Raw genomic sequence first — 27385 nt, 5'->3', positions numbered from 1 at the left:
CAAAGACAAACTTAACTTGTTTAAATTGCTTTTACTGTTTGTTTTATCTTGTGTAAAGCAAATTGAGTCTACATTTGTATGAAATGTGCCATACAAATAAAGTTGAATTGAATTGAATTGTTAAAGTCTTGAAATTTCAAAAACACAAGTCATTTTTCCACTTAAGATTAAGGAAACATCCTGATGTTGTTTTTATTGTGCTTTCCCAGAAAACAATGAAAATGTTCATCCCTATAATCACTTGATATACAAACAGGTATGGTAACATTGAACTTAAATGACAGCTGGAGATGGTAACCATGATTTTGAAGGTGTTTGATCCAAAGGTGACACAAGTATTGCACAAACGGAAATTAATGAAAGCTGAAGGATCTTGAGAGACACCACAATACAGAAGAATTGATCACAAACCCTCCAATATTCAAGACCATAACCAAATAAGTAAAAGGTAAACGTAACAAGGTCAGTTTCTTGGTCTGCGACACTGAAAAAAGCTTGCTCCAGGATTTGTTTTTTACAATTCAAAAACTAAAAGCCATTTAAGAAAAGCAATCCCTTCTGCTTTCATATTTACAGGTGCTCAGCCTTATTTAAAAAAATGTACAAAATTCAAAACCTCAAAAGTTCCATTAAAACAAGGAAATTCTGCGAAGGATTTTTCACCATACAAAGAGACAGTGCATTTAGGAAAAGAAAACCCATATCATACCAGGCATGTGTCAGTCCACAAATGTTAGCCCAGATAAGTTTGTGCAATTTGGCTTTAAGTAATGTCTGTTTCAAGGGGAGTCTGTCTTCACATCAAAGACCAAACCATTCCTGTAGATCAGCATGGCGAACTCATTTTCTAACTGTTGGAGATCGGTCGTCTCTCCGTCTTTTGAGCTCCTCAGTGTCTCATCTATACAGTCAGGATCTTCATCGTTGATCTCTCCTGACATCCTTGAATCTCCCCTCTCATTCTCCATGTCTTCATCCATATCACCATCCCACTCTTCTCCCAGGACAGTCCTGTCCTCGGCCTCCTCGGAGATAGACTTGCCCTCAAGGAGCAGCTTGTGCAGCGTCAGCTCGTACACCTCCTCCTTTCCATCCAGAAGTTCCTGTTTTAGGTCAAATTAGCAGGAAGCACAAATCACCATTGTCTCCATTTTAAAATACTATGAACACTAAATTAATGTACATTTTTTGCATTTTTGGCTATAGAATAAGTTAAAATTTGAACGATACTTCAAAGCAAAATAGAAGTGAGAGAAGGATAAAGCTTATGTGCAATATCTTTCTGACTTTACTGAAGCCAGAGATTATTATTTTTACTTAGTTTCAAAGGCAATCAGTTTACAAGATTTTTTTTAAAGTAAGGTTTACTAATTGGGTTTTAAATTTTACAGTCAGACTCCATATTTTAAATGCACACCATGACATTTTGTTCAGACCAAACAACAAAAAAGATGACGTTCAGCTGCGTCCATCTCCACTGTTTACTTTTTGTTTTGAAGACTCTGACCATTAACAACACTCCATAAGGTGTATTAAATGGATGAATCTCCCATAATGAGGAAGAAAAGCAGTATATAGTGACCTTCCTGGTTCACACGCATGTACCAGGTGCCCGACGTTAACCAAGACGGGCACTTTTAGCCGCTTTTCTCCTTCATGATGTGAAATGGTGTTGACTTAGCTAAGTCCTGTTGAAGTTTCCTACCTGATGCTCTCTTGGATAAGTTGTGAAATCAATTACAGGCTTTGGCACTGGTGGGAAGATCTTGATTTTGATTCTAAGGGTCAGAACAAAAGAGTTAAAAGGAGATCCATCAGGTTCAACAGCTGATTGAAAGGTAGCAGGTAAAAGAAACACTCATTCACCAATCCCTATGTGGAATTCTGTGATAAAAACTCACTTTTGACATTGTTAGGAAGATATTCATAGTGTCTTATTTTGGACTTTTTTCTTAGCTAAGAACAAAATTTGAGAATAATATAGAGCCTCCTCCTGCACATTTGAGCATTAATCTGCCTCGGCACAATTATGTTATTGTGTTTCTATACATTAAGCACATTTATTTTATTCAATATTATGAATCTAAACTTAACACACTGGTAAGATTTTTTTAAATGAATGTTCAAAATGATAATATTCACAACATTAACATCCTGCCTTCACACGTATTTAAACATCACACCACATCTTACATTGTTTCACAGCACCACATTTTACAATAAATGTACAATCACAATGTATAATTCCTCAAAAAGAAGCCATGGTGCCTTGTCTGCTTTTTCACTTCACCTGGTCTGATTGGAGCGTGGTGTACGCTATTACTAAAGGAGTAATATCATCCCATGTATCTTTTTGTGCTGCACATTTTATATCACCACTGGTGCTAAATATCAAAGAATTACATCAAATATTTACACTTTGCATCCAGTGTGCAGTGTTTTTATATTTCAAAAGTTACATAGCATTTCCTGAAACATCTGTGCTATGTTTTGGTGATGTGTAATATAGATTGACTGCAGTGGAAATTTTTGACCCTGTATAAACCAGCTCAAAACAGCCTAAAGTCTTTTTCACACCACCACGCGGCAACGCGCCGCCTCCAGTCATATTAATAAGGGAAGGGTGGCAGACGGGAAGCGGTTTTAACCCTGGCAGTAGGACCCAGAAGCGGTTGCCGCCCACGTGAACTTGCACAGATTTTGCCCTGCCGTTCAGCATGTTGAACTTTATGGCGGCAGCCGCCTGGCAGCAGCCAATGACATCGAAGGAGGGAGAGAACCCTGAAATAGCAGGCTTCACGGGTCAAAGCAAACAATGGAGGAGCTCATAATGTTGGTGTTGGAATATCCTACGCTCTACAACACAGCTCTACCGTTGTACAAAGACAACTGGAAGAAAAATTGTGGAACCAACCATTGAAATTTATTTTCTAGGGGAATTATTTTGATAACGGAACCCTATTTTCCCCTCTGTTTTATAGTGCATAAACATGTTAATATACAGAGATTGTGAGGTACTCTATGTCTTTTTGGAGAGGGGGGGTTGTGACTTGTGGACGGGCTCTGCTGTGACGTTCACCGAAGCACCTCTACGTCATTGCCGCCTCGTACCATAGCGGCAGCAGCCGCTTTAAAAAACACTCAGCATTTCGGGGGACTCCTTAGGCAGGGAGGCGGTTTTCAGGGTAGTTACCATGCGGCGGTGTGTAACCGGCTTAACTTCAGAGGGTTTGTTTCTGTGTGTTTTGTTCAAGAGTACCTTGATGCAGACAAGATGGCTAACGTCCGACGTCGACATCCCATCCGTACAGGAAGTCTCAACCGGAAGTCAGTACGTCTAAGGTTAGGCTTAGGCTTAGGATGTATTTGCGATCCAGCACCAAGGATTAGGCTTAGGCGCTGACAGCTGAGTCCAACAAAAAGAAGAAACTTCCGCTCGGGACTTCCGGCATGGATTGGATGTATAGTGACGTCCATGTCAGCCATCTTGACAGCAGTTGGGTCCCCCTTGGTTTATTTTTGCCCTCCGTGCAGGGCTCCGTGCCATGTTTGTAATTTTAAAATAAAGCAAGTTTTAAGACAAAATATAAAGCAGCGAGTCATTTTATGTGTTTCAAGTTAGAGTAAAATAATTAAAGATAGACTTTGAGTCCATATAAATATTGATTTGCAGACAGAATATTAACACCAGAGGGAAACCTACCTCTTCAAAATAAAGGTGCATGATGTTGACATAAAAAAGAATGAAAGCATTAAGCCCAGACTCCACCACACTGGTTTTGGTAGAAAAAAAGATGACACAGAAACATGTTAGCACCCACGCATGCAACACCCAATTCCCATGACAGTAATTAGTTTTAAAAAACAGAGTTGTTTTACTCTTGTACCATTGAAATATTTCTCTGGCAGTGTGTTGACAGTGACTGTAGCTTTAGGTCCTTCGCCTGCTCGTGCCACTCCAGCCAGAGTGATGATGTACTTGGTGGCAGGAGTCAAGTTTTCTAGACGGCATTGTGTCAGCGAGGCTGAAATTTTGTGGCACTCTGATGAAGAGAAACATTATTAAAGAGGTTTTCATCACTGGGTATTGATTCATTCACAAATTTACAGCTAGGGGAATGTTGCATATTTGTTATTTTAAAAATGTATTGACCTGCTTGGATGTTTTACCCCTTTAACTGATTTTATAAATCAATCATGGTCATTATAATTTGGCATTCCTCACCCAAAAAAATACATTAAAAATCAAAGCTCAGACCTCAGTCTGAGACGTAGTGGCTGGACTTAAAAAGGGCTGTTCATGCCTGATTTGTTTTACTGACATTACTTTGTAGAAATCCGTTTTCACTTTGATATTAAAGAGGGTTTTCTTGTATTTTCTTTTTGTGCCAAAACCAACCAAATCATATTGATCATGATTGATTTATAAAATTATCTGAAGGGGTGAATACTTTTTATAGGTACTGCATGTTTTTTTTTTTTTTTCTGGGCTGTTCTGCCAAATGTATAGTTTCATTTCAAAGAAATACAGATCAGTAAAAGTTGCTTCCCACCTTTCGGCTCTTCCTCTGAGCTGATTTTCTGGCTGCAGAGGCTGTAGTGTGTGAGGAAACCTTGCTGGTCAGTAAGGGGTATCGACCTCCAAGACAGGTTCGTTGAGCTCTGTGTTTCACTAAAAGTTATTAGATCCTTCGGTTCTGTGAGAGGAGCTGGAGAAAAACAATCCAAACTGCATTAAAGTACTGTGTGTAATATCAGTTCTACAGTGAAATTCCCTGATAACTGCTACTCTTTTGCCCCCCTGAACATATGCTCATGAACAAAGGGGAATGCTTAAATGTTGATGGACAGCTCAATAGAAAACCTTGTTTTCAGGCTCAGCTGCCTCATGCTGATGCGTCAATGATGCTTTGAGCGACCCTGAACTATGAGGCAGGTGAATTTCAAGAAAATGTAGACTGGGAGTCATGCCACCAGTAACTGCGTTTTCATAAAGTTGCGATTTGCCGGTGTACCTGAGACAAAGATGGGGAATTTTTGAAAACTTTTGACCTGGAGCTTGTTTCCAAATTGTTCCAAGTTGTTAAGGCACCCAAACCGATGTTCTCGTGCAGCCAAAACGCTGCATGTTTTGCATGTTCACCTGAAAACGTTGCTAACATTAGCATCATGATATGCTGATATTTCACTGTCAATAGATTGGCTAATGTTTTATTGGTAGAAGTTTTAAAATGGTCCCAATCTGCCATGATCCTAACTCAATTTAGGGTGTTATCATAATGTGCCAGAATGTGAATTCCTGATTAATTTATTCAGATAATGTAGTATTGTTTAAAAAAGCCTGACAATATAACTGAATGGAAATTGAGCAATCATCAAAGTTAGTGCAAGAATTTGTGTTAAGGATTTGTGACATTTGGTCCATCAGTCCAACCAATGTATCGCTTTCAACAAAATTTATTATACCATTTATATATCTAAACTCTATGAAAATGCTTCAATCAGCTAAACCCAGAATTTAAACAGTTTTTAATTGCAGTGACCAAAATAATAAGTAGTTATTTTAGTAAATTTGATTTGTATTTCTACATTTTCTATAATACAGATGCAATTAATTAAGCATATAAAGATATTTACATACATAATTACAACCAATTTTATCTTAAATTTCATGATAAGAACATAGCACATGAAAAATTAAAGATAATTCAGGGTTTCTTTTCCTAATTTTTATGTTTTCATACAATTCCTTGGTATTTGGGATTGGCTTGCGGGTCTCTTTGAGTGAGATGGAGGACTTCATGTGGCCCCCTGGCTCCCATATGCCTACCTCTGTTATAGTGGGTAACATTTTATTTAAAGGGGTACGCATAAGACTGACATGAAACTGTCAGAATCATGACATGACACCTGCCATTCATAAAAGGACGCTTCATGAATGTTTATGAATCTTTAATCAGGCCCACCCACAGGGAAAACAGAGTAAGTGGGCCTGCCCGAGCTGTGATTTAGTGATATCAACAGTAGCAATGGTGCCGGCATCCTTTCTAACAGTTGCCAGATTATGAAGCTTTCAACTGTGTCAACCATTTTCTGTTCTTATTTTGAAAACATGTATTAGTGATAACATAAATCCTCTTTTCACCACTCTTTCACCTTTTTTTCTAGCCAATTTTTCACCCTTTTTGCCACTTTAAACACATTTTTCCCATTTCACCATTTTTTTCCCTCTATAACTATTTTGTGCCACTTTTTAACCCATTATCACCATTTTCCTGCCCACTTTTTCCTCTTTGCTTTAATTGCCATTTTGTAACCCCATTTTGCCACTTTTAACTAATATTAGCCAATTTTCACCGATTTTGCCTCTTATAACACATTTTTCACACAGATAAATTGTCAACCCACTTTGCTACTATTTGACACATTTTCACCACTTTTTTCTGTCTATGTCAGACACATTTCACCAATTTTTGCCACTTTTTGTCCTTATTCAATCATTTTTTCCATCAAAGTTGTCTCAGGCACGCTGACATGTGCACATTACGGCTTAGCTACAAAGTCGGACATTACTCTCCTAATCATTCAGTTCAGTGTGCCCATCCACACTGATAACATTTTTTTTTAAAAAGTAATTCTGTTTTATGAAAATGAGTTTACATTTTGAAGAAGTCTATATTGTACTACAGGATAGATAAATAAACATGTTTTTGTTTTGATAATAGTGGTCATTGTTCTGATTAAAATCAAATGTTTATCACAGATTAACTTCACAATGAACCATGAGTTATCCCCCTTCTGGGCTGTCTTTACCTCAATGCTCTTCCATACTAGGACCCACTTTTACAAATACTACTAAAATACTGGACATCCCAAATCATGAGTGGAAGTTTCCAGTGTACCTTGCACTCTGTCTGGTTGTCCTGTAGCATTTTTCCTTCCCTGGAGAGCTACCTAAGTGAAAACTGGATCTTACCCCTACTCTCCCCTACTGTTTCCAGTCTTTATGCTAGGCTACAACAGCTAGCTACAGCCTTAACTTACTGTACAATGAAGAAAAAAAAAATCCCTCAAATAAGGAGTTATCTAAAAGATAAAGGTGATAGGCACGGGTGCTCACAGAGCTAGGTAGCTAACATGGTTAAAAACGGGGCTCAGTAACAAACATTAGAGTTTAATGAGAGTTTCCGCTCCTTTTATGTCTGACTCTGCATTTGAAAAACACTTACCGTCCTCTTTTTTATAAAAGAGGCACATTTTAACAGTCTGTGGTCTCCCATTATGACATCTGTGTTCACAGTAAAGGTAACGAACAAAGTCCTTCAGGTCTGTAACACAGCAGAAAGATTTAAACTGCTTTAAAGTTGGTCAAATCAAAGGAACAAAGAGTGAGTAATCGCACAAACACAGCAAAGACAGTTGTAGAGAAAAAAAACCTTACTCTCTTTTATGTTTTTTCTTTCTGGTTTCTTCTGCCTTCCCGTTAAAGTGATCACATTTTCTGACCTTGGAACTTCATCTTGAAACTCATAGAATTCAAGGCAAGTAGTCTTGTTTAATTTATTATCCAGTAACGTTCCATTACACGCTGCCAAGAATAAAAAAAGACAGCCTTTAAGGAAAATGTAACTTAAATAATAAACATCCTTTATCACACTCACACCCTTTGACCCACCTTGTAAATCTTCAGGTATGACGGCAGGTAACTGTACGACTGCCGGAGGAGAATGCCCCGCTGAGTTCATGGCGACGACAGAGATGTTGACGGCAGAGAGGGGGACATAGATAGTGTACTTGTTCTTTTTCATGAGATGGTTTCTTCTCCCACAGGGACATCCACGAGAGGACTGGGTGTCAGTCAGGTTTACTCCTGTGACTGCTGCAGCAGGAGGCATCGACTGAGGGGGAGAAGAAGGACTGATTCAGGATGATTCCAGTAAAGCAAACCAACTGGATGAGAAATCAAATCAAATCAAATCAAGCTTAATTTATATAGCACATTTCATACACAAGGCAACACAATGTGCTTCACAGTCAAAAACAAGTGATCGCAACAATCACGGTATTGCAAATTAAGAACACAATAAAGGCGACAGATTCTGAGCAGAAGTAAGAGCTTAACATGTACACCAAAATTATCTACACAGATTTATATCACACAACATGCACACAAACACAGACACTGAAAAGCAGGCAATGAAATCTAATCGTAAACTGCTGCAAAAAGTAAAGTTTTCAATTTGCTTTGGAAAGTATTTAATGTTGGAGCCCCTCTCAGGTCTGCAGGCAGGGCGCTCCATTTACTTGGGGCATAAAAACTGAAAGCAGCCTCCCCTGCTTTGGAATTTATACATTGTGACGGTCAAGAGGCCGCTACCTGTGGACCTGAGGGTTCTAACTGGTGTCTAACTTATCAGCATGTCTCTGGTGTACTGAGGAGCAAGGCCATTCAGTGCTTTGTACACAAGGAGCAGAATCTTAAAATCAATACTACTTTGAAGCCAGTGGAGGGATTTAAGGACAGGAGTGATGTGCTCAAACTTTTTTGTTCTGTTCAGGATTCTAGCAGCAATATTCTGAATAAGCTGTATTTGCTGAACAGAGCATTTTGTGAGGCCAGTGAATAAACCATTACAGTGATCCTGGCAGAAGGTCTCTAGTTTCTGAGATGTTTTTAAGATGGTAGAAAGCAGATTTTGTGATTTGATTGAAGTGGCTTTTGAAATTTAAATCACTGTCTAGTATTACTCCAAGGTTTTTTACTTCATTCTTAGAGTTTAAAGAGACTGAACTGAGATGAGCAGCAACTTTTTGTCTTTGAGTTTTTGGACCAAGAATGAAGATTTCTGTTTTGTCTCTGCTGAGCTGTAGAAAATGTTCTGACATCCAAAAGTTTAAGTCATCAAGACACTGAGTAAGGGAGTTTATGGGATTAAGGTCATCTGAGGATAGTGATATGTAAAGTTGTGAATTATCAGCATAGTTTTGGTGGTTTATATTGTATTTCTGAATGACCAGTGGAAGCGGGAGCATGTAAAGATTAAATAATAGTGGTCCAAGAATGGAACCTTGGGGCACTCCACACTTGACACCTACTTTATTTGAATAGAAGTCTCCAGTCGAGGTAAAGTACTGCCTGTCTTGGAGGTATGTTTTAAACCAGTTTAGAGCTGTTTCAGACAGCCTCACCCATTTTTTAATCTGTTTAATAAAATGCTGTGGTCCACCTTATCAAATGCTGCGGAGAGGTCTAGAAGAACAGGAACTGATAACCTGTTAGAGTCTGTGTTTAGATGGATATCATTAAGAACTTTGAGTAGAGCCGTCTCTGTGCTATGGAGGGATCTGAAACCTGACTGATAAATGTCTAAAATATTGTTAGTGGTCAAGTAACCGGTAAGCTGAGAGTAAGGTCATTTTTCAAGTATTTTACCGAGAAATGTTAAGTTGGATGGGTCTATAGTTTGCAGTAACTGTTGCATCGAGATTACTGTTCTTGAGAAGTGGTTTGACTACAGCTGTTTTTAGAGATGAGGAGAAGCAGCTAACAAGATCAACAGCGAGTAGTTCTACACAGTTAGAGGGGGTGGATGGAAAATTATGTTACGAGGGAGAGACACAAAAACACTTCATTTAAGCTTGTGACAAATCCTGATCCACAGTGAACAGATAGCATCTCATACAGTATGAGCTGTGCAGTTTGGTATATGGATGGTGACAAGTTGTACTGGCATACTGATCGAAGTAAAGCATAACCACAGTCAGAAAAAGTATGTAGACATTAAAAACCAATGGCTGGTGGTGCTAGCTAGCTCTGCTAAATGCCAATAGCCAGGGGCGTTTGGAAGGTTTGAAGGAAACTCCTTCAAGGCTAAAGGTTGAGAATTGAAATTATTTTTAAGGAATAAACATGTCCTTTAAATCCTTGATCCTCAGTTGGTGGGTCTGGACCCAAACAAGGGTAATGAAGCCATTTTCAGCGGGTCACTGATGTGTGCATGGTAAAAAAAATGTGGCAAAAAAGTTTATGATGTGCTTTTATTTTGAAGGAAATGTCTCCATTCCGTTTTACCGTTACATTTTTGATCCATCTCAAGTCAATTTTTTTCTTAATAACATGTAGATATGATTGAAAGGTTTAGGGAATTTGGGTGGTGGTTTGTTGTTAAGGAGGTGGATATGGACCCTGACAATAGACAGGGTAATATAGACAACAGATGACATTAGTGTTACTTCTTTATAGACTCAAAGTATTTCTTTTTAAAATGTCTCCCGCTAGCTTACCTTCCAAAGCAGGGTCACTTTTCGACTGCTACTGAGGAGTTTTGTTTTGTTGGTGACATCAGGTTCCTCCTGGAGATCTACCAAAAATAAAACATGAAACATTTGTTAGGTTTTTTTGTTTTTGTTTTTGTTTTTGCCGAGTTGTTAATAGGATATTTTTGAGCTTCTTTGTATTCACATTACAGCAAATCAGTTGCGAATTGCACTATACACTATATGGACAAAATAATTTGGCCACACCGGTTAAGTAATAAATTCAGGTGTTTCAATCAGACCCATTACCACAGATAAATAAAATTAAGCAGCTAGCCATGCAGTCTCCATTTGCAAATATTTGTGATGCAAAATGTGTCATTTTGAAGAGCTCGGTGACTTTATAGTGATATTATTAGAAAGTGGAAGCATTTAGGAACAACAGCAACTCAGCCACAAAGCAGAAGACAGAGTAAAATCAAAAAGAGGGGTCAAAACCAAATCACTTAGTTCAATGCCAAGCATTGGATTGAGTGGTATAAAATACACTGATGCTGGATTGTGGAGCAGTGGAAACATGTTCTGTGGAGTGACAGATCATGCATTTCTGTTTGGCAGTCAGATGGCTAAATCGGGTTTAGTGGTAACCTTGCAAAGCAGATGGATACGCCCGTTTCCTTGTTTTTCACTGGCGAATCCATCTTGTTAAGCTCCCGTCTAAACCGTTTGGGCCCGGTTAGACAGTGACAGGACCAATCAGCGATGAGGGGCAGTACTTTCAGGCAGGCAGAGTCGTGATGTAAACAAACAGCAGCAGGAGCTGGTGCAATTATGGGTGGAACAGATTAGCATGGATCCTGCTTAAGTGCCAGTTTTATCAAAACTTGATGACATGTCTTCATGAAAAGAAGAACAAAGAACAGCAGTACGTTGTTTTCTTTTCAAAAACGACAAAAGTCGAGTACTTACATGTCTATAGTCGCCATGTTTCGCGTTATTCCCCACTAGCTGCAGGCAGAGCTCGATAGCAGCTATGTCATGGGTTTTGTTGCTCTTATTGGCCCTTAGAGATGTGACAGACAGAGCATTCATCCAATCATACTCCGAGTTTTTTTCAAATCCTCTGCCTTTTCTCAAACGTTTCCCATTGAAGCTTTCCCAGATGGATGTGTGAAACACATCCATCTGGCGTGTCATGTTAGGCGTGTCTCCTTCTACGCCAGTAATTCTGCCACTCAACATTGCTTGTACAATTGGAGTTGTCAAATAAAATCCTTTAACCTTACTACCTTGTCTCGTGCTCTGCTCCTGGGTCTGTTTCATGTGTTCATCTCAATTGTTTATTTAATATTACAAAACTAAGTCTAATACATATATATATGGGCAAAACACCCCACGTTTGTTGTTCCTCCATTTATAAATGGAAAGGCAGCATAATTTTGTAACTCTATATCAAAAGGACCATTAATCTATTTAGAGAAAGATAAATCTCTATATGGAGTGTAACCTATTTCTACATGGAGAAGAAATAGTTCTAAAATGAGAGTGAAAACTTTCTATCTGGAATGAAAAACAGCTCTGAAAGGGTTATATATTACACTATATGGAGTAAAAACAGCCCTTTGATAAGTGAACTATGTTCTGTATTACTCTGTACTGAGTGCAATTCGTCACTTAGAGTTACATAAAAACACTTTTTAGAGTTAAAAAAAACAAACTTTGAAAACATTACTCTGCAAGCATAGTGATTTTTACTCCAAATAAACTGGGACCAAATAATTTATTTTTCTAGGTAGAATTTTATTCTAAATCATTTGATTAAAATTCACTCAGGTAAATTTATGAAGTTTGGAGGAGGGATAATGGTATAGGACTGTTTTTTAGGTTGTTGGCTAGGCCCCTTATCTCCAGTGAGCTTCAGCATACCAATACATTTTGGACAATGCTATGCTTCAAACCTTGTGGCAACAGTTTGAAGGTAATTTTCTATTCCAACATGACTGTGCACAAAGCAAGTACTATAAAGGCATGGTTTGATGAGTTCAGTGTGGAAGAACTTGACTGGCCTGCACAGAGCCCTGACCTCAACCCCATCGGGCACTTTGGGATGACCTAGAATAGAAATTGCAAGCCAGGCCTCCTCGTCCAGCATCAGTGCCTGACCTCATAAATGCTCTGCAGAATGAGTGGGCACAAGTTCCCACAGAAATACTCTAAAATCTTGTGGAAAGACTCCCAAGAAGAGTGGAGACTGTTATAGCTACAAATAAAGCACATGTTTTTGAAAACAATGTTTGTCTGGAATTGCCCTCAGTGGGAGGCGCCAAGCAGGTGTGGGCATACTTTTTGCCCCCCGGTTTACTGCCTGTACATTGGGGTTTACCCCAGTGGACAAGAGGATAGTGCCTCTGTCTTCTGGTGGGGGGACGGGTCCTGACTGTTGTTTGTGCTTATGCACCAAAGGGCAGCTCAGAGTACCCACCCTTTTTGGATTCACTGGAGTCACTGGAGGGGGTGCTGGAGAGCTCTCCTTCTGGGGACTCTCTCGTTCTGCTGGGGGAGCTGTCAACTGATCACCACCTGGTGGTGAGTTGGCTCTGCTGGTGGGGGAGGATTCTGGTCAGACCCGGCAGGCCAAAACGTGCTGTGAGGGTCTGCTGGGAACGTCTGGCAGAGTACCCTGTCAGAAGGCGTTTCAATTCTCACCTCCGACAGAGCTTCAACCATGTTCTGGGGGAGGCAGGGGACATTGAGTCCTAGTGGGCCATGTTCCGTGCCTCTATCATTGGTGGACATGATATGCTGTTAAGCAGAAGAAGGAGTCATATCAGGCCTTTTTGGCCTGTGGGACTCCAGAGGCAGTTGACAAGTACCGGCAGGCCAGGCAGTATGCAGCTTCTGAGGTTGCTAAGGCAAAAACTCGAACGTGGGAGGAGTTCGGAGAGGCCATGGAGAACGACTTTGAGGAGATTCTGGTTCACCATCCTATGTCTCAAGAGGGGTAGTGCACTCTCCCCACCTTGGTGGGGATAGTGTGCTGTTGACCTCGATTCGGGACATTGTGGGTTGGTGGATGGAATACTTCGAAGACCTCCTCAATCCATCGACACATCTCACGATGAGGAAGCAGAGTCTGGGGGCTCAGGTGTGGGCTCTCCTATCTCTGGGGCTGAGGTTGCTGAGGTGGTCAAAAAGCTCCTCAGCGGTAGGGCCCTGGGGGTGTATAAGATCCACCCTGAGTTCCTCAAGGCTCTGGATGTTGTGGGGCTGTCTTGGTTGACACGCCTTTGCAGCATCGCGTGGACATCAGGGACAGTGCCCCTGGACTGACAGACTGGGCTGGTTGTTCCCCTCTTTAAGAAGGGGGACCAGAGGGTGTGTTCCAACTATAGGGTGATCATACTTCTCAGCTTCCCTGGTAAGGTCTATTCGGGGGTCCTGGAGAGGAGGGTCCGTTGGATAGTCGAATCTCAGATTCAGGAGGAGCAATGTGGTTTTCATCCTGGTTGTGGAACAGTGGACCAGCTCTACACTCTCGGTAGGGTCCTGGAGGGTGCATGGGAGTTTGCCCAACCAGTCTACATGTGCTTTGTGGACTTGGAGAAGGCATTCGACCGTGTCCCTCGGGGAATCCTGTGGAGAGTGCTCTGGGAGTATGAGGTACCGGACCCCTTGATAAGAGCTGTCTGGTCCCTGTACGACCTGTGTCAGAGCTTAGTCCGCATTGCCGGAAGTCGTACTCTTTTCCGGTGAGAGTTGGCCTCAGCCAGGGCTGCCTTTTATCACAGATTCTGTTCATAACTTTTATGGACAGAATTTCTAGGTGCAGTCAGGCATTGAGGGGATCTGGCTTGGAGACCTCAGGATTGGGTCTCTGCTTTTTGCAGATGATGTGGTTCTGTTGGCTTCGCAACCGAGTGTGAAGTGGCTGGGATGAGAATCAGCACCTCCAAATCTGAGGCCATGGTCCTCAGTTGGAAAAGGGTGGAATGCTGTCTCCAGGTCCGGAATGAGACGTGGAGGAGTTCAGGTATCTCGGGGTCTTGTTCTCGAGTGAGGGAAGAATGGAGCGGGTGATCGACAGGCGGATCACTACGGCATTAGCAGTGATGCGGTCTCTGCATCAGTCTGTCGTGGTGAAGAAAGAGCTGAGTCAAAAGACAGAGCTCTCGATTTACCAGTCAAGCTACAGTCCTACCCTCACCTATGGTCATGAGCTGTGGGTTGTGAATGAAAGAACAACTTGTGGATAAAGGTGGCTGAAATGAGTTTCCTCTGCAGGATGTCTGGGCTCTCCCTTAGAGATAGGGTGAGAAGCTTGGCCATCGAGGCGGGGCTCCGAGTAGAGCTGCTGCTCCTCCGCGTTGAGAGGAGCCAGATGAGGTGGCTCGGGCATCTGGTCCGGATGCCTCCTGGACGCTTCCCTGGTGAGGTGGTCTGGGCAGGTCCCACCAGGAGGAGGCCCGGGGAAGTCCCAGCACAGGCTGGAGAGACTATGTCCCCAGCTGGCCTGGGAACGCTTTGGGATCCCCCAGGGAGAGCTGGACGAAGTGACCGGGGAGAGGGAAGTCTGGGTCCCTAGTTAGGCTGCTGCCCCCACAACCCAACCTCAGATAAGAGAAGAAGATGGATGGATGGACATCCTGTAGGTCAAACTGAGCAACCAAAATAAAGGTCAAATGACCAAGTTGTCCAAGTTTTACAGTTTTGAGAAATTTTGTTTAAATGTACTGAAAGTGCGACCGCTGCAATGTGCATGTGCAATGCAACGTTCCTTGTTGGATTAGAGGCATATTAAAGCAACTGCAAGAGGAAACATAACATACCCTATACAGGCGAAAAGATAAATAATCTGCATCTACAGCCAATCTTTATATCAAAGATGTGATTGCATTAATGCTCCATGGAGCCCTGAAACTGTAAAAATATAACAGGAATCAGCCATTCACCAACTTTAGCATTATAAATCGTCTTACTGAGGCTCTGCTGCTTGCTGTCAAAGCTTGCTATGCCTGCATCTTCGATCTTGTGAGACTGATGTTGACCTGCTTGCTATAGCAGTCACTGTTGGCCTAGTCCAAAATCAAGTCATATGGACCTCATATAAAGGATGGAATATTTTCCAAGTGTCTGTCTGTCTGTACACTTTGGAAAAAGTGCAACGGTAGTTCCTAAATCTCAGAAAATAGGACAGAAGAGCTAAAAGTTAGCTATGATCCTAACACACTAGCAAGAAGCACAGACAGACCCAAATATTAGAAACTTTTCTCAGTCACAGCTTGGTGACGTTTCTGTTGCTACCTCTAATGCCGTCCTAATCTGGCAGTCTGAACGGGGCTTTGACTTCACCTGCAGGAACGTCCACAACTTGAGACCAGTCGCTCCACAGAGGCCTCTTGACCTGTTTGGACTTATGCCTGATCTGAATCTTGTAGGCAGAGTTCCTCAACAGATTGACCTGGCCTGTTCAGATAAAAAAGGAAAACATTCACATAAAAAAATCCCTTACTTCAAACTGTGGAAATAATATTTTAAAATTAGCTAGCTGACTGTAATGTTAATCAGCTCTCTAATACAGTGGCTTTACCCTTTTATTGATTCTATGAATAAATCATGGTCAATGTAATTTGGCTTTTTGCCCAAAAATTACATTAAGTAATTACAAGTAATTGTAGTATAAAGGAACCTGTGTCTGGAAGGTCCAGTCCCTGGTAAATCAGTATCTGGATACAATAAAAAATTCCAAGGCACTGAACATCCTCCAGAGTTCACTTAAATCCAGCATGAAAAAATGGAAGGAATATGGCACATGTGTAAATCTGCCTAGATCAGACCATCCTCAAAAACTGAGTGACCGTGCAAGAAGAAGACTAGTGAGCGGGGCGACCAGGACACCTATGACTACTCTGAAGGGGAATTATCTGGAGTGGCCGAATCAAGGCACAGACCTCAATCCAATAGAGGATTTGTGGTTGGACTTGAAAAGGGCCGTTCACCCCTGATCCCCATGCAATGTGACAGAGCTTGAGCAGTTTTGGAAAGCAGAATGGAGTAAAATTGCATTGTCCAGATGTGCAAGCCTGATTGAGACCTATCCACACAGACTTAGCGCTGTGAGTGAATATTTATGCAGTCACTTATTTTACCTTTTATATTTATGTTAAATAACTGGTAAATTAAAGTTAAATAAAAAGGTAAAACATCCAAGTGGGTGAAAAATTTTCAAAGGCTCTGTATGCATACAACTACTCACTTGTACAAGTCTTGTTATTGGTTTTCGCTGAACTTGTGATCTGTAAGAGCAATAAAGATGGAAAATATTGCATTATTTGTAGGAAAACACAACTGGGATATATTTGTTACTTGTAAATAAAATTATTTTACATTGTTCCACAATGCATTTGAATTTCCATGTTGACGAAACCGGATCTCGGCTAAAGCCGACCTGCTCTCTGCTGCTTTCCAGCATAGAGTAAGGTTTCCTTTTACCCAGGTTGCAGAAATCTCTGTGGGGGCTTCATACTTCACTGTGCAAGAGAGGCAAAACATTTCAAGTATGATGTTGCTATAAAAATGTTTGCAAAAGTGAACACAGCGCTCACCTTTGTAGTCAGTGGGATGTTGTTAAGTGAAACAAGAAGAGATCTTACCTATGTCTGCCAGTATGACAGGGCTCCTGAGTGACGTGCAGCTGGAGTTTCCAATGTGAGCTCTCACCCAAATGAACACAGTGTCATATTTGATAAGTCGTTCCTCAGGAAACCGAGCCGTGGTCTGCTTAGTGCTCTCAAACTTTGTTTCACTATGAATGAAAACATTGTACATTTAGTGCAGAGAAATGGCAGACACTAGTAAGATCTTGCATGCTCTCATCTTCGTTAAAGTAGCTCTAAGATTGTTTGAAACCAGAAGAAACAGCTTCAGAGTTCATTTAGTTGTTTCTTTTTGATTCTTGCTTTATGCTTGGCTAAACTTTAACATTATTTGACGCTCTGTCTATTTGGTATCTACCTCCTTTTTTTTAATTCTCTTCAAAATCTGGTAACCTAATGGTTATGTCTGTGTGCCCCATTATCAGAGGCTGCTGTCCTCAGAGGCTGCAGCATGGGGCTCCCTCCACGCATGTTATTCCCCTCTCTATTCACTGTGCTATCTGGACAAAGGTATACCCAGAGATGGGAGATGTTTAGTATATCCTGTACTCAGGGTTGGTTGTGCCAACATCTCCTGTGTACCGTTCCCCAGTCCACATGAAGTATGCCTAAGATCGCCTTTTCAGGAGGACTTGGGCCCAAGTATGGCTTCTATTTAGACTGCCAGTACCGTTGAGCCCAATGTCTTACAACACGCTTCAGGCTCATGCTTACGGCTCCAGTTTGGGCACTTGGGCAAGGACCTCAACTCCTGGAACACCTGTCTACCTGTCAGATCTAGTGGCTTTGGATAAATGATATTGTAAGAAAAGCACCTGTACACACAAGTGTAATACAGTTCCAGTCAATAGGTTGTTTTCAATCATGTTATACAGATTGTCCAATGGGGGTCAGGAAGTGGGGGACAGCCATAAAGAATGAATGGGAACAATGAAAAGTTTGTACTTAACAGCTCTAAATGGACCTCTGCACTGCTAGAAGTCAGAAAATTTCTATATATAGTGAGTATGAAACCTAAACTTTACAAAACAGAGATTTTTACCACAGTTGAACCGATTTACCTGGTGCGGAGGTGACCAATATCACAAATTACTCAGTCTTGCAGACCTAGGGATGTGCATGGTTAAACAGTTCAATTCATTAAAGACCCTATCAAGAGAAATAAAAAATTTGTGTCCTATCACACAAAATACGTTGGAATATGGTTGCTGTAAACATGTGAAAAAACTGAGATCTACATGTGACTGAATTTTGGATTGAGACCCTTCACCTCTTTCCTAACTTGGTTCAATTTGGGCGGGGCAAATATGTGGACTCATGATGTCACGAACCCACAGTCGGAATGACCCCGCCCCTCTAACACTACAATATAAAATCACGGAGCAGTTCATCTCAGTACAGTCTGTTATTAGCTGATGTCATGCATTTATTGAAAGTTAACAGTCAGTTAAATGCTGTTTTTCTGCTCATTGTGAGGTCAATCTGCCGAATCCATCAGCCACAGTGTTCTATGGATCATTTAAAGCATAACAGAGATTTTAGCCAGTAAACAGACTTTGTTGTAAGATCAAACGGTCAAGAAGCAGGCTAATGGCATGAGTGCTTTCCTCAGTTCAGATTGCAGCATTTTTTTAATTTGAGAGGATCGTATTTCTCCTGAGTGGGTGTGACTTCAGCTCATCAACAGACACGCCCAGATGTTTTACTGACTGAAACTTGACCTGGGGGTTCACAACACAGTGACTTTTCATACAACAAACTGAACACTTGCATATTATATTTTGTGTAACCTCGAAGATATGTTGCAAGAATGTTTTAATATAAACCAAAAGAAGCCTAAGCTTACTACATCCACTTTCCTGCTGCTGGGGTTGTTTATCTCCTCAGACAGCAAGCACATGGCTAATTATGTATGCACAATGGTTTCTACTGTCTTGGTTCTGGGTCAGGTCTGGAAATAAAAATGTGTCCTCCCTCCCATTTAGGCCAGACTTGTATGTATCGCTGTATCACAGAATATCAGATTTATGCGTTTTGCTGCTGCTAATGCAGCAAAATAATGTTAAAGCAAATGTCCAGTAGTTGTTCTAAATGGCTGGAATTCTTGAGGACTGATGGTCATTTTTGCCAAAAAAGTCTAGCGGAAACACTGGTATAACTACTCAACCAAGTGAAAAGAGGCAAAGCATGATATTAATCTGCAAAGAGGAACGAAGGCTGGAGGAGATAGCCGCTAATGTTAGCCACGCTGTATATCAGGCTTACATCATACCGCTAACACAGTGACCCTAAGTATTTTCTTCTCTTGAGACCAGTTGGTCAGTTTAAATAAGTTTTTAGCCAAATAGGAAAATAGATGCCTGGGAACATTCCTAAACAGACCGACTAGTGTGTAGTGTCCTCAATCCAGATTAAGGGAAAGTAGTGTCTTGCACTGAGCTAAGAGACTAGCCGAGCCCCTTTTACACATAAAAAAAAATCCCAATTTTGTCACAGAACATGCTTTTAATTGAAAATGTGATGTACTATCAGCCAAGTAATTATGTGCTCTTTACGAATGAGCTTGTGCTACAAAATGGCTCTCTGATGTTAGCTGCGGTAGCCAGCTCCCATTTGAGTGCCAGTTTCCTTTTATCCATCCTTTGTCGTTATTTAATCCACATTTAAAAAGCTGGCAAATGATCTAGATCTCTTTAAAGAAATCAAAATAAGAGATGCTGGAGGTAAGTGAGACAGGCCCCAGCTGAGGAATAATGGGTAAGATTGGAGTTTAATGTGCAGAACTGTAGCCGAACTGTACTGGACCAAACTAAACCGCTTTGTGGAAACAGACCATAGGGCTGCTCGTCTAGACTTTAGATTAAGGTTTTTTTTTTGTTTTGTTTTGTTTTAAATCCTGACTCCTGCCATTTCTTTGTGACTTTTTTTTAGAACTTTTTAAATGTTTTACCTGAATATTTCACTACTTTAGGGACACTAAAGTAGCTTAAGAATCAAGAATGTTTTTAGACTCACACTTTGAACACTTGGTTTAGTCATTAACAGCTCAAAACATGAAAACATGGCCTTTTTGGTAGTGTTTCTCCATGCAGAAACCACTTCCTGCCCTCCAAGGGAAATTATCTGCTGCTGTGTGACGTCATCTGCAAAGAACCTATATTCATGTATGAGTAGGTGGACTGCAACAACAATGGCAGACTTGCAAGTTCTGTTTGTGCGGCTCACTAACAGTAAACAGTTTCACCAAATGTCACACTGCCATCTACTGGCCTGGCAAGTATACTATAGCATTCCTTTTTCTATTTTCATGTGGAGAGAGATGCTTTTGGATAGTTGGCATGTGGAGGTGGGATTATTTTTTAAACAAAGGAGAAAATCCTCCATTTCCATCAATATTGGAAAAGGGTTTTATTGTCAGTGGATCATTTCTAAACGTGGTCTTGGTTACACTTTCCGAAGATTTACAAAAAACACAACTGCATTTACAGGACAAAATTAGAAAATGCATACATCAATTCAAATGGAAATATATGCACAGAGCTTGGTACAATAAGTCAAACAGTCACCGTTGAAAAGATGATACAGTTTAAACTCAAACTTACTCAAAGTAAAAGTCATATTCCACGCCACTCTCGTTTGTGTTCATGCTCCATTCACAGGTGTACACGGTCCTGTCGGAGCTTCTTCTGAAGCACTCAGGACTGGATGGAGCTTCACATGTTGATCCTATGGAAAAACACATCTTAAAGTAACTTATTAATCTTCACATTATTTATGCTAAAACACTACATCCAAAGCTTTTATGTCTCAGCACCAGCAATAGCACTAAGGCACTATGTTCTTTGATTGTCCATTTATGTTTACATAAGTCCATTTATGTTTACATAAGTCCATTTATTATGTCTATGTAACAATGCTTCTTTGTTATAAATGTTAGACCATTAAGCCTGTTTGTTTCCCTTTACATGGCACCACATTTGTAAGGAACATGCATTTTGTGGGATGGGCAGCAGAGCTAAGTAAGGTTACACCTATAAAATATTTGCCAAATCTTCTCTGCCAATGCCAAACAGCTTATTCTGCCATTGACTCTTGTTTTGTTTTGTTTGGTGGACTGGGTGATTCAAGTCTGAAGAAACAAGACATATTGGCAATTTAACAATTTATTCATTTAACAAACAGGAGCCTCAGTAGCATGTGGAAGAACCACACACAGACACAACAGCCTGGCACCTCCTACTCATGCTGGTCAACAGCCTGGTCACTCACTGCTGTGGGATGGCATCTCATTCTTTAACCAGTGTTTGTCAATATGTCAATAAATTATCAATATGTCTTGTTTCTTCACACTTCAACCATCATATCCACCAAACACCAAACAAGAGTCAATGGCAAAATAAGCTGTTTGGCACTGACGGAAAAGACATGGCCAAATTTTCATGGGTGTAGCCCACATACTCAGCTCTGCTGCTCATCCCAAAAAATGCATGTTCCTTACAAATGTGGTGTCATTTAAAAGGAATATAAACAGGCTTTCTAAGGGTATAAGATGTAGTCACAACGCATTGTTACAACAAAGAAATAATCTTCCAAACACCAATTTATTTATATTTTGTGTTAGTTAGATTTGGAGGTCATGGGTAAAAGGCCAACATTACCGTCCCTAATGTTGCTCTACGAATGTGAAAACTCAAGAATGTTTTTTTAAATACTTCTTTTTTAAGGGTTTTAGCCTTTATTGCAGCGATAGGACACTGGTTTGGAAAAAGAGACAGAAGAGTGGGTAATGACTTTCAGGGATTTTCTTCAAACTTTCTACATATGTCCATTCTCACACAAAACTGAATGCATATTGCTGGTACAAGGTCAAGGACACTTTGACCTCAGATTTGGGGAGCACATTATTCACAAAAGCACCGAGGAATTTTTGTCAGACTTATTAATGAACTTGAGGGTGAGTTTATACAATTTTGGACATCAAAGGTCACAAAGACAGTCGGCCACGGCCGCTGTCATAATTGTTCAGAGTCCAGTATATTTCCCAACAGAAATACACACTAAGCTTACGAAATAAAATCTGATGAAACTTTTGTTTGGGGTTAGGGTAAGGGTTAAGGTAAGTGTTAGATAGGCCTACCAAAAGTTAAAAGTTAAAAACCTGACCTGCAAAAACTGATTGCAAAACGTTTCATAAAGTCGAGTAAACAGTCTGCTCACAGGAATAAAGCTCGTTCTCTATGAAAACATTCTAACGGAGCCAGCCAAACTTACAAAGCATTAGCTGCTAAAGCTATGTAGATAACATTGCTAAAGCTAATCTCGCAAAGCAGCTATGTAAGCTACAGATCTATGTTATATGCATAGCTAGATTAGCTTTAGTTATGTTTCTAAAGCTCATGTTGCTAGGGCTAACTTAGCTACAGATAGGGTGGCTTCATAGCTAATGTAGCCACAGCTAAGCTAACAAAGTAACTACATCTGCAACATATCTATGCCATATGCATAGCTGTGAAGCTTTAGCTATGTTTGCTAAAGTTCACGCAACTAGAGTGTATTTAGCTACAGATAACAGAGCTAAATAGCTAGTGTAGCCAAAGCTAAGCTCACCAAACAGCTATGCTACCAAGGCGCCTTGTCTATGTAGCTACAATAGGTTAGCTATATTTGCTAAAGTTAAAATAGCTGCATTGGCCTACTTACCAATGTTAATTGTATAGCTATCATAGTGGTTAGCTTTAGCAAAAGCTAGCAAAGCTAAAGTGAGCCACCAGTAATGTAACTTCTTCTTAAAGGATCTATGCATAATTTACTCCCTGATTAGACCTATGACATTTTTCTGTTTTATTTATGCAATGTTTCTTAGTCTGTAGCGTTTGCAATGTGGTTGTTTTTAATGAATGTAACTGCCAGATTGAATTTAAGAATAAAGTTAGATTTAACCAAAAAAAAAAAAAGCTAAAACTGGAAATACATTGTACTAGCAAATTGCGGCAGTTCCGCAATTCCTGTTAAAGTGGCCGTCTGAAATGTATGGTCTGCAGCCAGACCCCTCTCAAGGTCACTGCCGCCTTACCCATGTGAGGTCACAGTGACCTAACTCAACACTGTACCTTCACTTTTTGGCAGCTGTATACCTCATGGAGGCTTATGACTTCTAGGCAGTAGATTTTGTTTTTAAACCTTCTGCACCAGCAACAACCGTGATTGGAAAAAAAGAGCATAAACATCCACACGGACATAAAGATCTGATAAGGACTTGCTGGCCAAACTTAAATGTCATTGCAACCTAACATCCTCTTCATTGTCAGATGTCACCGACAACAAAACCTATGGGGGAATTTTGTTTTGATAATCCCAAACATAAGGGGAACCTGTCAGAAAGGTCAGTTTGACGTAGTTTTATTCTGTTTATCCAGATGTTCCTTTTAATGAATTTAATTTGTCTTTAGTTATGTGGAAAGTTAGTGCAATAGTCTTTAAATTGATGTGCATTTTGTTATTCTGCATTATCAGCTGTAGAGTCATAAGTTTCATATTGATGGAAAATGAATCATTGACATTTTTCTTTCTCTTTTAATCTACTTTTGATTTCAAGGCTATGCCTGTAAAGATTACCATTTACTGGGAGTGGTAACAGGACAAACCAGATTTCTAAAGCTTTTGTCCCTTCACATACTGTTAAATCTCAAAAGAATTTGTGGCTTCAACTTAAGACACCATGAATTGATATTGACACAAACCCTATTGAACATATTCTTCTGACAATCATTGAAAATTTACCAGAACAGCTTAAACTCTATCCCAAAATTCTCAGTCCTTGAGGCAAGACATGATATAAAAAGGACCCAATGAAGTTCTAATGTTTACAAAACATAAGAGAAGGTGGAAAAAGCAAGAGAGGCATATCTTACAATGACACGTCTTTGCATGAATGATATGAGTAATAAGAGGTACTCAAAGTATTCAAAAAGGACTGGCGAGGAACATACTGGTTAACATCTTAGGCTACGTTCATACTGCAGGCCTTAATGCTCAATTCTGATTTTTTTTCTCAGATCTGATTTTTTTTTTTTTTTTTTTTTGGTGTGTGTGTGTTTGACTGTTCACCCTGCAGTCAAATTCAAAAAGCTCATATCTGATTAAGAACCACATATGCCTGATTCTAATAGGTCGGAATGTGACATGTGATGTTCGCACTGTCAGAAAAAAATCAGATATGAGTCACATATGAGCAAAAAAAAAAAAAAAAAACAGACTTAGGTCACTTTTAACGGCAGTGTGAACGTGGCCTTTGAGATGCTTGCACTGCAATAGTTGGAGGATGACAACCTCCACTCAAACCTGATATTTCCTGTTGCATTCAAACATCAGCCCATCTTGACATCATGCAGAAATTTTATAGGGGCCTGGCTGTAAAATTTTTGAAGAGAAGGAGGCAGGGAATTCTGCTGCACTTGTTCTGCCCGCCCCGAAAATCTCTGAAAATTGGCTTGAATTTGTGCATGTGTGAAAGGGCTGAATACAGTTGCATCTAAAAAAAAAACTTGAATATCATGAAAACGTTCAGAATTAACGTTATCTAAGCTAGCACTGGTTATCAGCTCAACCAACCAGCTGATGACGGTGCAGAAGGCAGACTTGAGAAATAACGTACGCAAAGAGAAGTTGTTGGGTCACGATGACTTGTACCTCGTAAAAAGCGGGTCCCCTGATAAAACATTTGGAAGACACTGTCCTAGACTCATCACAAAACTGAAATATATATACAGTATTTTTTTTAATCTTGATGATTATGGCTTCCAACTAACACAAGACAAACAGTATCTCATACATTAGAATATTGTGGAAAAGTCTAATTTCTTGTCAGTTATTTTTGTCCTGAAAAGAGCTCTAATCAGCTTATTTACTCAAAACACCAGCCAAAGTTTCCTGAGCCTTCTGCACTGATTCATTTCACACAACTACAACCATGAGGAAGACTGCTAACTTGAGAGTTACCCAGATGACAATCACTGACAGCTACACAAGGGGAGTAAGCCACAGAGGGTCACTGCTGAAAGGGCAGGCTGTTCCCAGAGGCTGTATCAAAGCATATTCATGGAAAGTTGGAGAGAAAAGTGGTAAGAAAAGCTGTGCAACCAACAGGGATGAGCTCAGCCTTTAGAAGATTGTCAAACAAATCAGATGCAAGAATTTAGGGGAGCTTCAGGCGTGGACTGAGGCTCGGTGCATCAAGATCCACAACACAGCAATGTGTTCAGAAAATGGGCTGCAAGTGTTGTGTTTGTAGTGTCAGCCCTCCATCACGGACGTCATAATCGTCTTACCTGGACCGTTGCTCTGTGGTCACAAGTCCTGTTCTCAGATTAAACAGGTTTTTGCATTTCATTTGGAAATCAAGGTCCCAGAGTCTGAAGGGAGATCTGAGAGCTGCAGAATTCAAGGTGCTTGAAGTCCAGGGTTTTATAATGAAGAAAATTAGAAAACAACCGAGGAAAGGCCCAACTCTGTTGGTTATGGTTGATGGCCTAAATCTTTGAAGATAGTAAAGAAATAAAGAGAGTCCTGAACCATTTTTTTAAGGCTATGCATTCTTCAAAGAGCTCTAGAAATAGCCCTGGGTGCTCGCATAAATGTGTTAATATAAATGCGTCATCATTTGTTCTCTGTTTCCCCTGCAAAAAGTCACACTTTGCTTTAGTGATAAACAATTTTTTCAACCTCCTAGTGTGATTTGTTTCTGATTTTTTTTTTCAGCATGTCAAGTATGTTTTTTCAATGCACAGTTTGTATTTACGTGCAAAACTAGTAGATGGAAACCCCACTATGTTCATTTGAAAATAAATTTGAAAATATTCTCTAGTTTTAATTTTTATGAAGAACACATCTTAAAAAAGCACACAAAAAAATCTACCTTGAGAAAATTACCCCAGACATTCTAATGTCATTGTTCTGTTGGGATCTTGAGATTGTGTTTTCTTTTTAGACTTATTTTTAAATACATTTAGATAAAAATATTCCCATCATTTCCCTGTCATAGTTCTACTGTGAGAAACAACACGGGGTGTAAAGTGCAAATTGATCAGTTGGCAGTAGTTTGGATCCTCTTCTTTTTAAACCTCTCATTTTCTCATTATTTGTCCTTTTTAGGAGCAGTTTGAGAAGCACTTTATCCACATTGTAATCTTAGCTATATCAAAGGAAAGAGATCAAACATTTCGATCATGAGAAATTGAACTCCACATTTGTAAAAGTAACCTACCGCCGTGTAAACTAACACTATGGACAATACTACAGAGGCTGGGACCTGAACAAGCTTCATAATGCACTACAGAGCGGATGTCTAAACCACATGATATAGATAAGCTAACCAATATTTAGTAGCGGATGTTGAACTATATTTAAAGTGATCTCCACTTTTACTTATCTGTTTATCTGACTAGTTGATATGATCACTTAGAGGATAACATTATAATGAGAGAAGTTAAAAAGAAAAAAAAGGCAAATGGTTTTCTTATGAGTTTACCTTTGCTGATCAATGTCAGGAGCATAAACACAACAGTATGTCCTTGTGGAAAGGCCCAGTGTTTCAAAATTTCCATTAGGTGTAGTGGAAAATGTCAAAAGGTTCGTTCTTCAGCATGTGCAAGTCCATATATTCAAACTGTCTTCTTGTAACTCAGGTGCCGTTCTCAGAAATGTCAGAAAGGTTTCACATCTCTCAAGTTAGACAGGCAACCACAAGATTTAAGGGCGGGGAGGGCTCTATGTACAGATCTTAACCAGACGGAGACACAGACAGCATCCACCTCGAAATGATGATGTTTGAAGTCATGTCACTTACTTAAATACAACTGTTGACGTTTACTGCTGGCTGAACATCAAAGAAACTACAGAAACAGCTGACGCCTACACCTGTCTACTAGAGCTTACTAAGCTCAGAGAGCCTCAGTTTTAGCTTTTACAACTCAGAAATGTTGTGCTTTGGAAAACACAACTGAACGGTCTAAGACAGGAAGTCTGCTATTTCATCTAAATTCAACAGTCTCAGTGACGTAGTACAGCTCATTTTAGAACTTTCCATAATTTGTTCAAAGTCTAACTTTATGCAACAGTCACTTGGAAGTATTACTTTCTTTTTATTTCCTGACTTATATTCTTATGTCTGTGGCACAACTGGACCACGATCCATGGCCCTCCTGATACAGAGTTCACTAGTTTTTCACTATTTTCAGTGGTGAATTGATACGTAAATTCACGTGTGTTGTTCTATCTACAGCAGAGGTGTCCAAACTTTTTCTGTCTTCACAAACTTTAAATGTTTTTGGGTTTTCTTATGGCAGACAAGTATAGTTTGTGTTACCTCCCCGGATGAGCCCCCAAGGTGACACAAAAACATTCTCGTCTGTCAATAAGAAAACACTGATAGAATATACAGTCTAGCACAGATTTCATGTTATAATGTGGGCCATTTT

General features: G+C 40.1%; 1 protein-coding gene across 2 annotated transcripts; it reads right to left on the bottom strand.

Annotated features, from left to right (window-relative positions):
• Positions 1-167: 167 nt before the first annotated feature.
• Positions 168-26709, bottom strand: il12rb1 (interleukin 12 receptor subunit beta 1). Of its 2 annotated transcripts, XM_041790405.1 has the most exons (15): positions 26437-26709; positions 20513-20636; positions 16908-17059; positions 16642-16784; positions 16511-16550; positions 15607-15720; positions 10285-10361; positions 7676-7898; positions 7442-7588; positions 7230-7328; positions 4554-4709; positions 3888-4043; positions 3704-3773; positions 1706-1778; positions 168-1103 (listed from the first exon to the last, which is right to left on the bottom strand). In XM_041790405.1, exons 1-15 carry the CDS (start codon positions 26510-26512, stop codon positions 780-782), a joined length of 1974 nt encoding a protein of 657 aa, XP_041646339.1. In that variant the 5' UTR covers positions 26513-26709; the 3' UTR covers positions 168-779. The 2 variants fall into 2 exon arrangements, with proteins under 2 accessions (XP_041646339.1, XP_041646340.1); XM_041790406.1 differs by lacking the exon at positions 15607-15720.
• Between the last annotated feature and the right edge of the window lie 676 nt (positions 26710-27385).

This window comes from Cheilinus undulatus, linkage group 7 (assembly GCF_018320785.1).
Source record: "Cheilinus undulatus linkage group 7, ASM1832078v1, whole genome shotgun sequence".
Lineage (NCBI taxonomy): Eukaryota > Metazoa > Chordata > Actinopteri > Labriformes > Labridae > Cheilinus > Cheilinus undulatus.
This window is presented reverse-complemented; position numbering and strand designations above follow the sequence as displayed.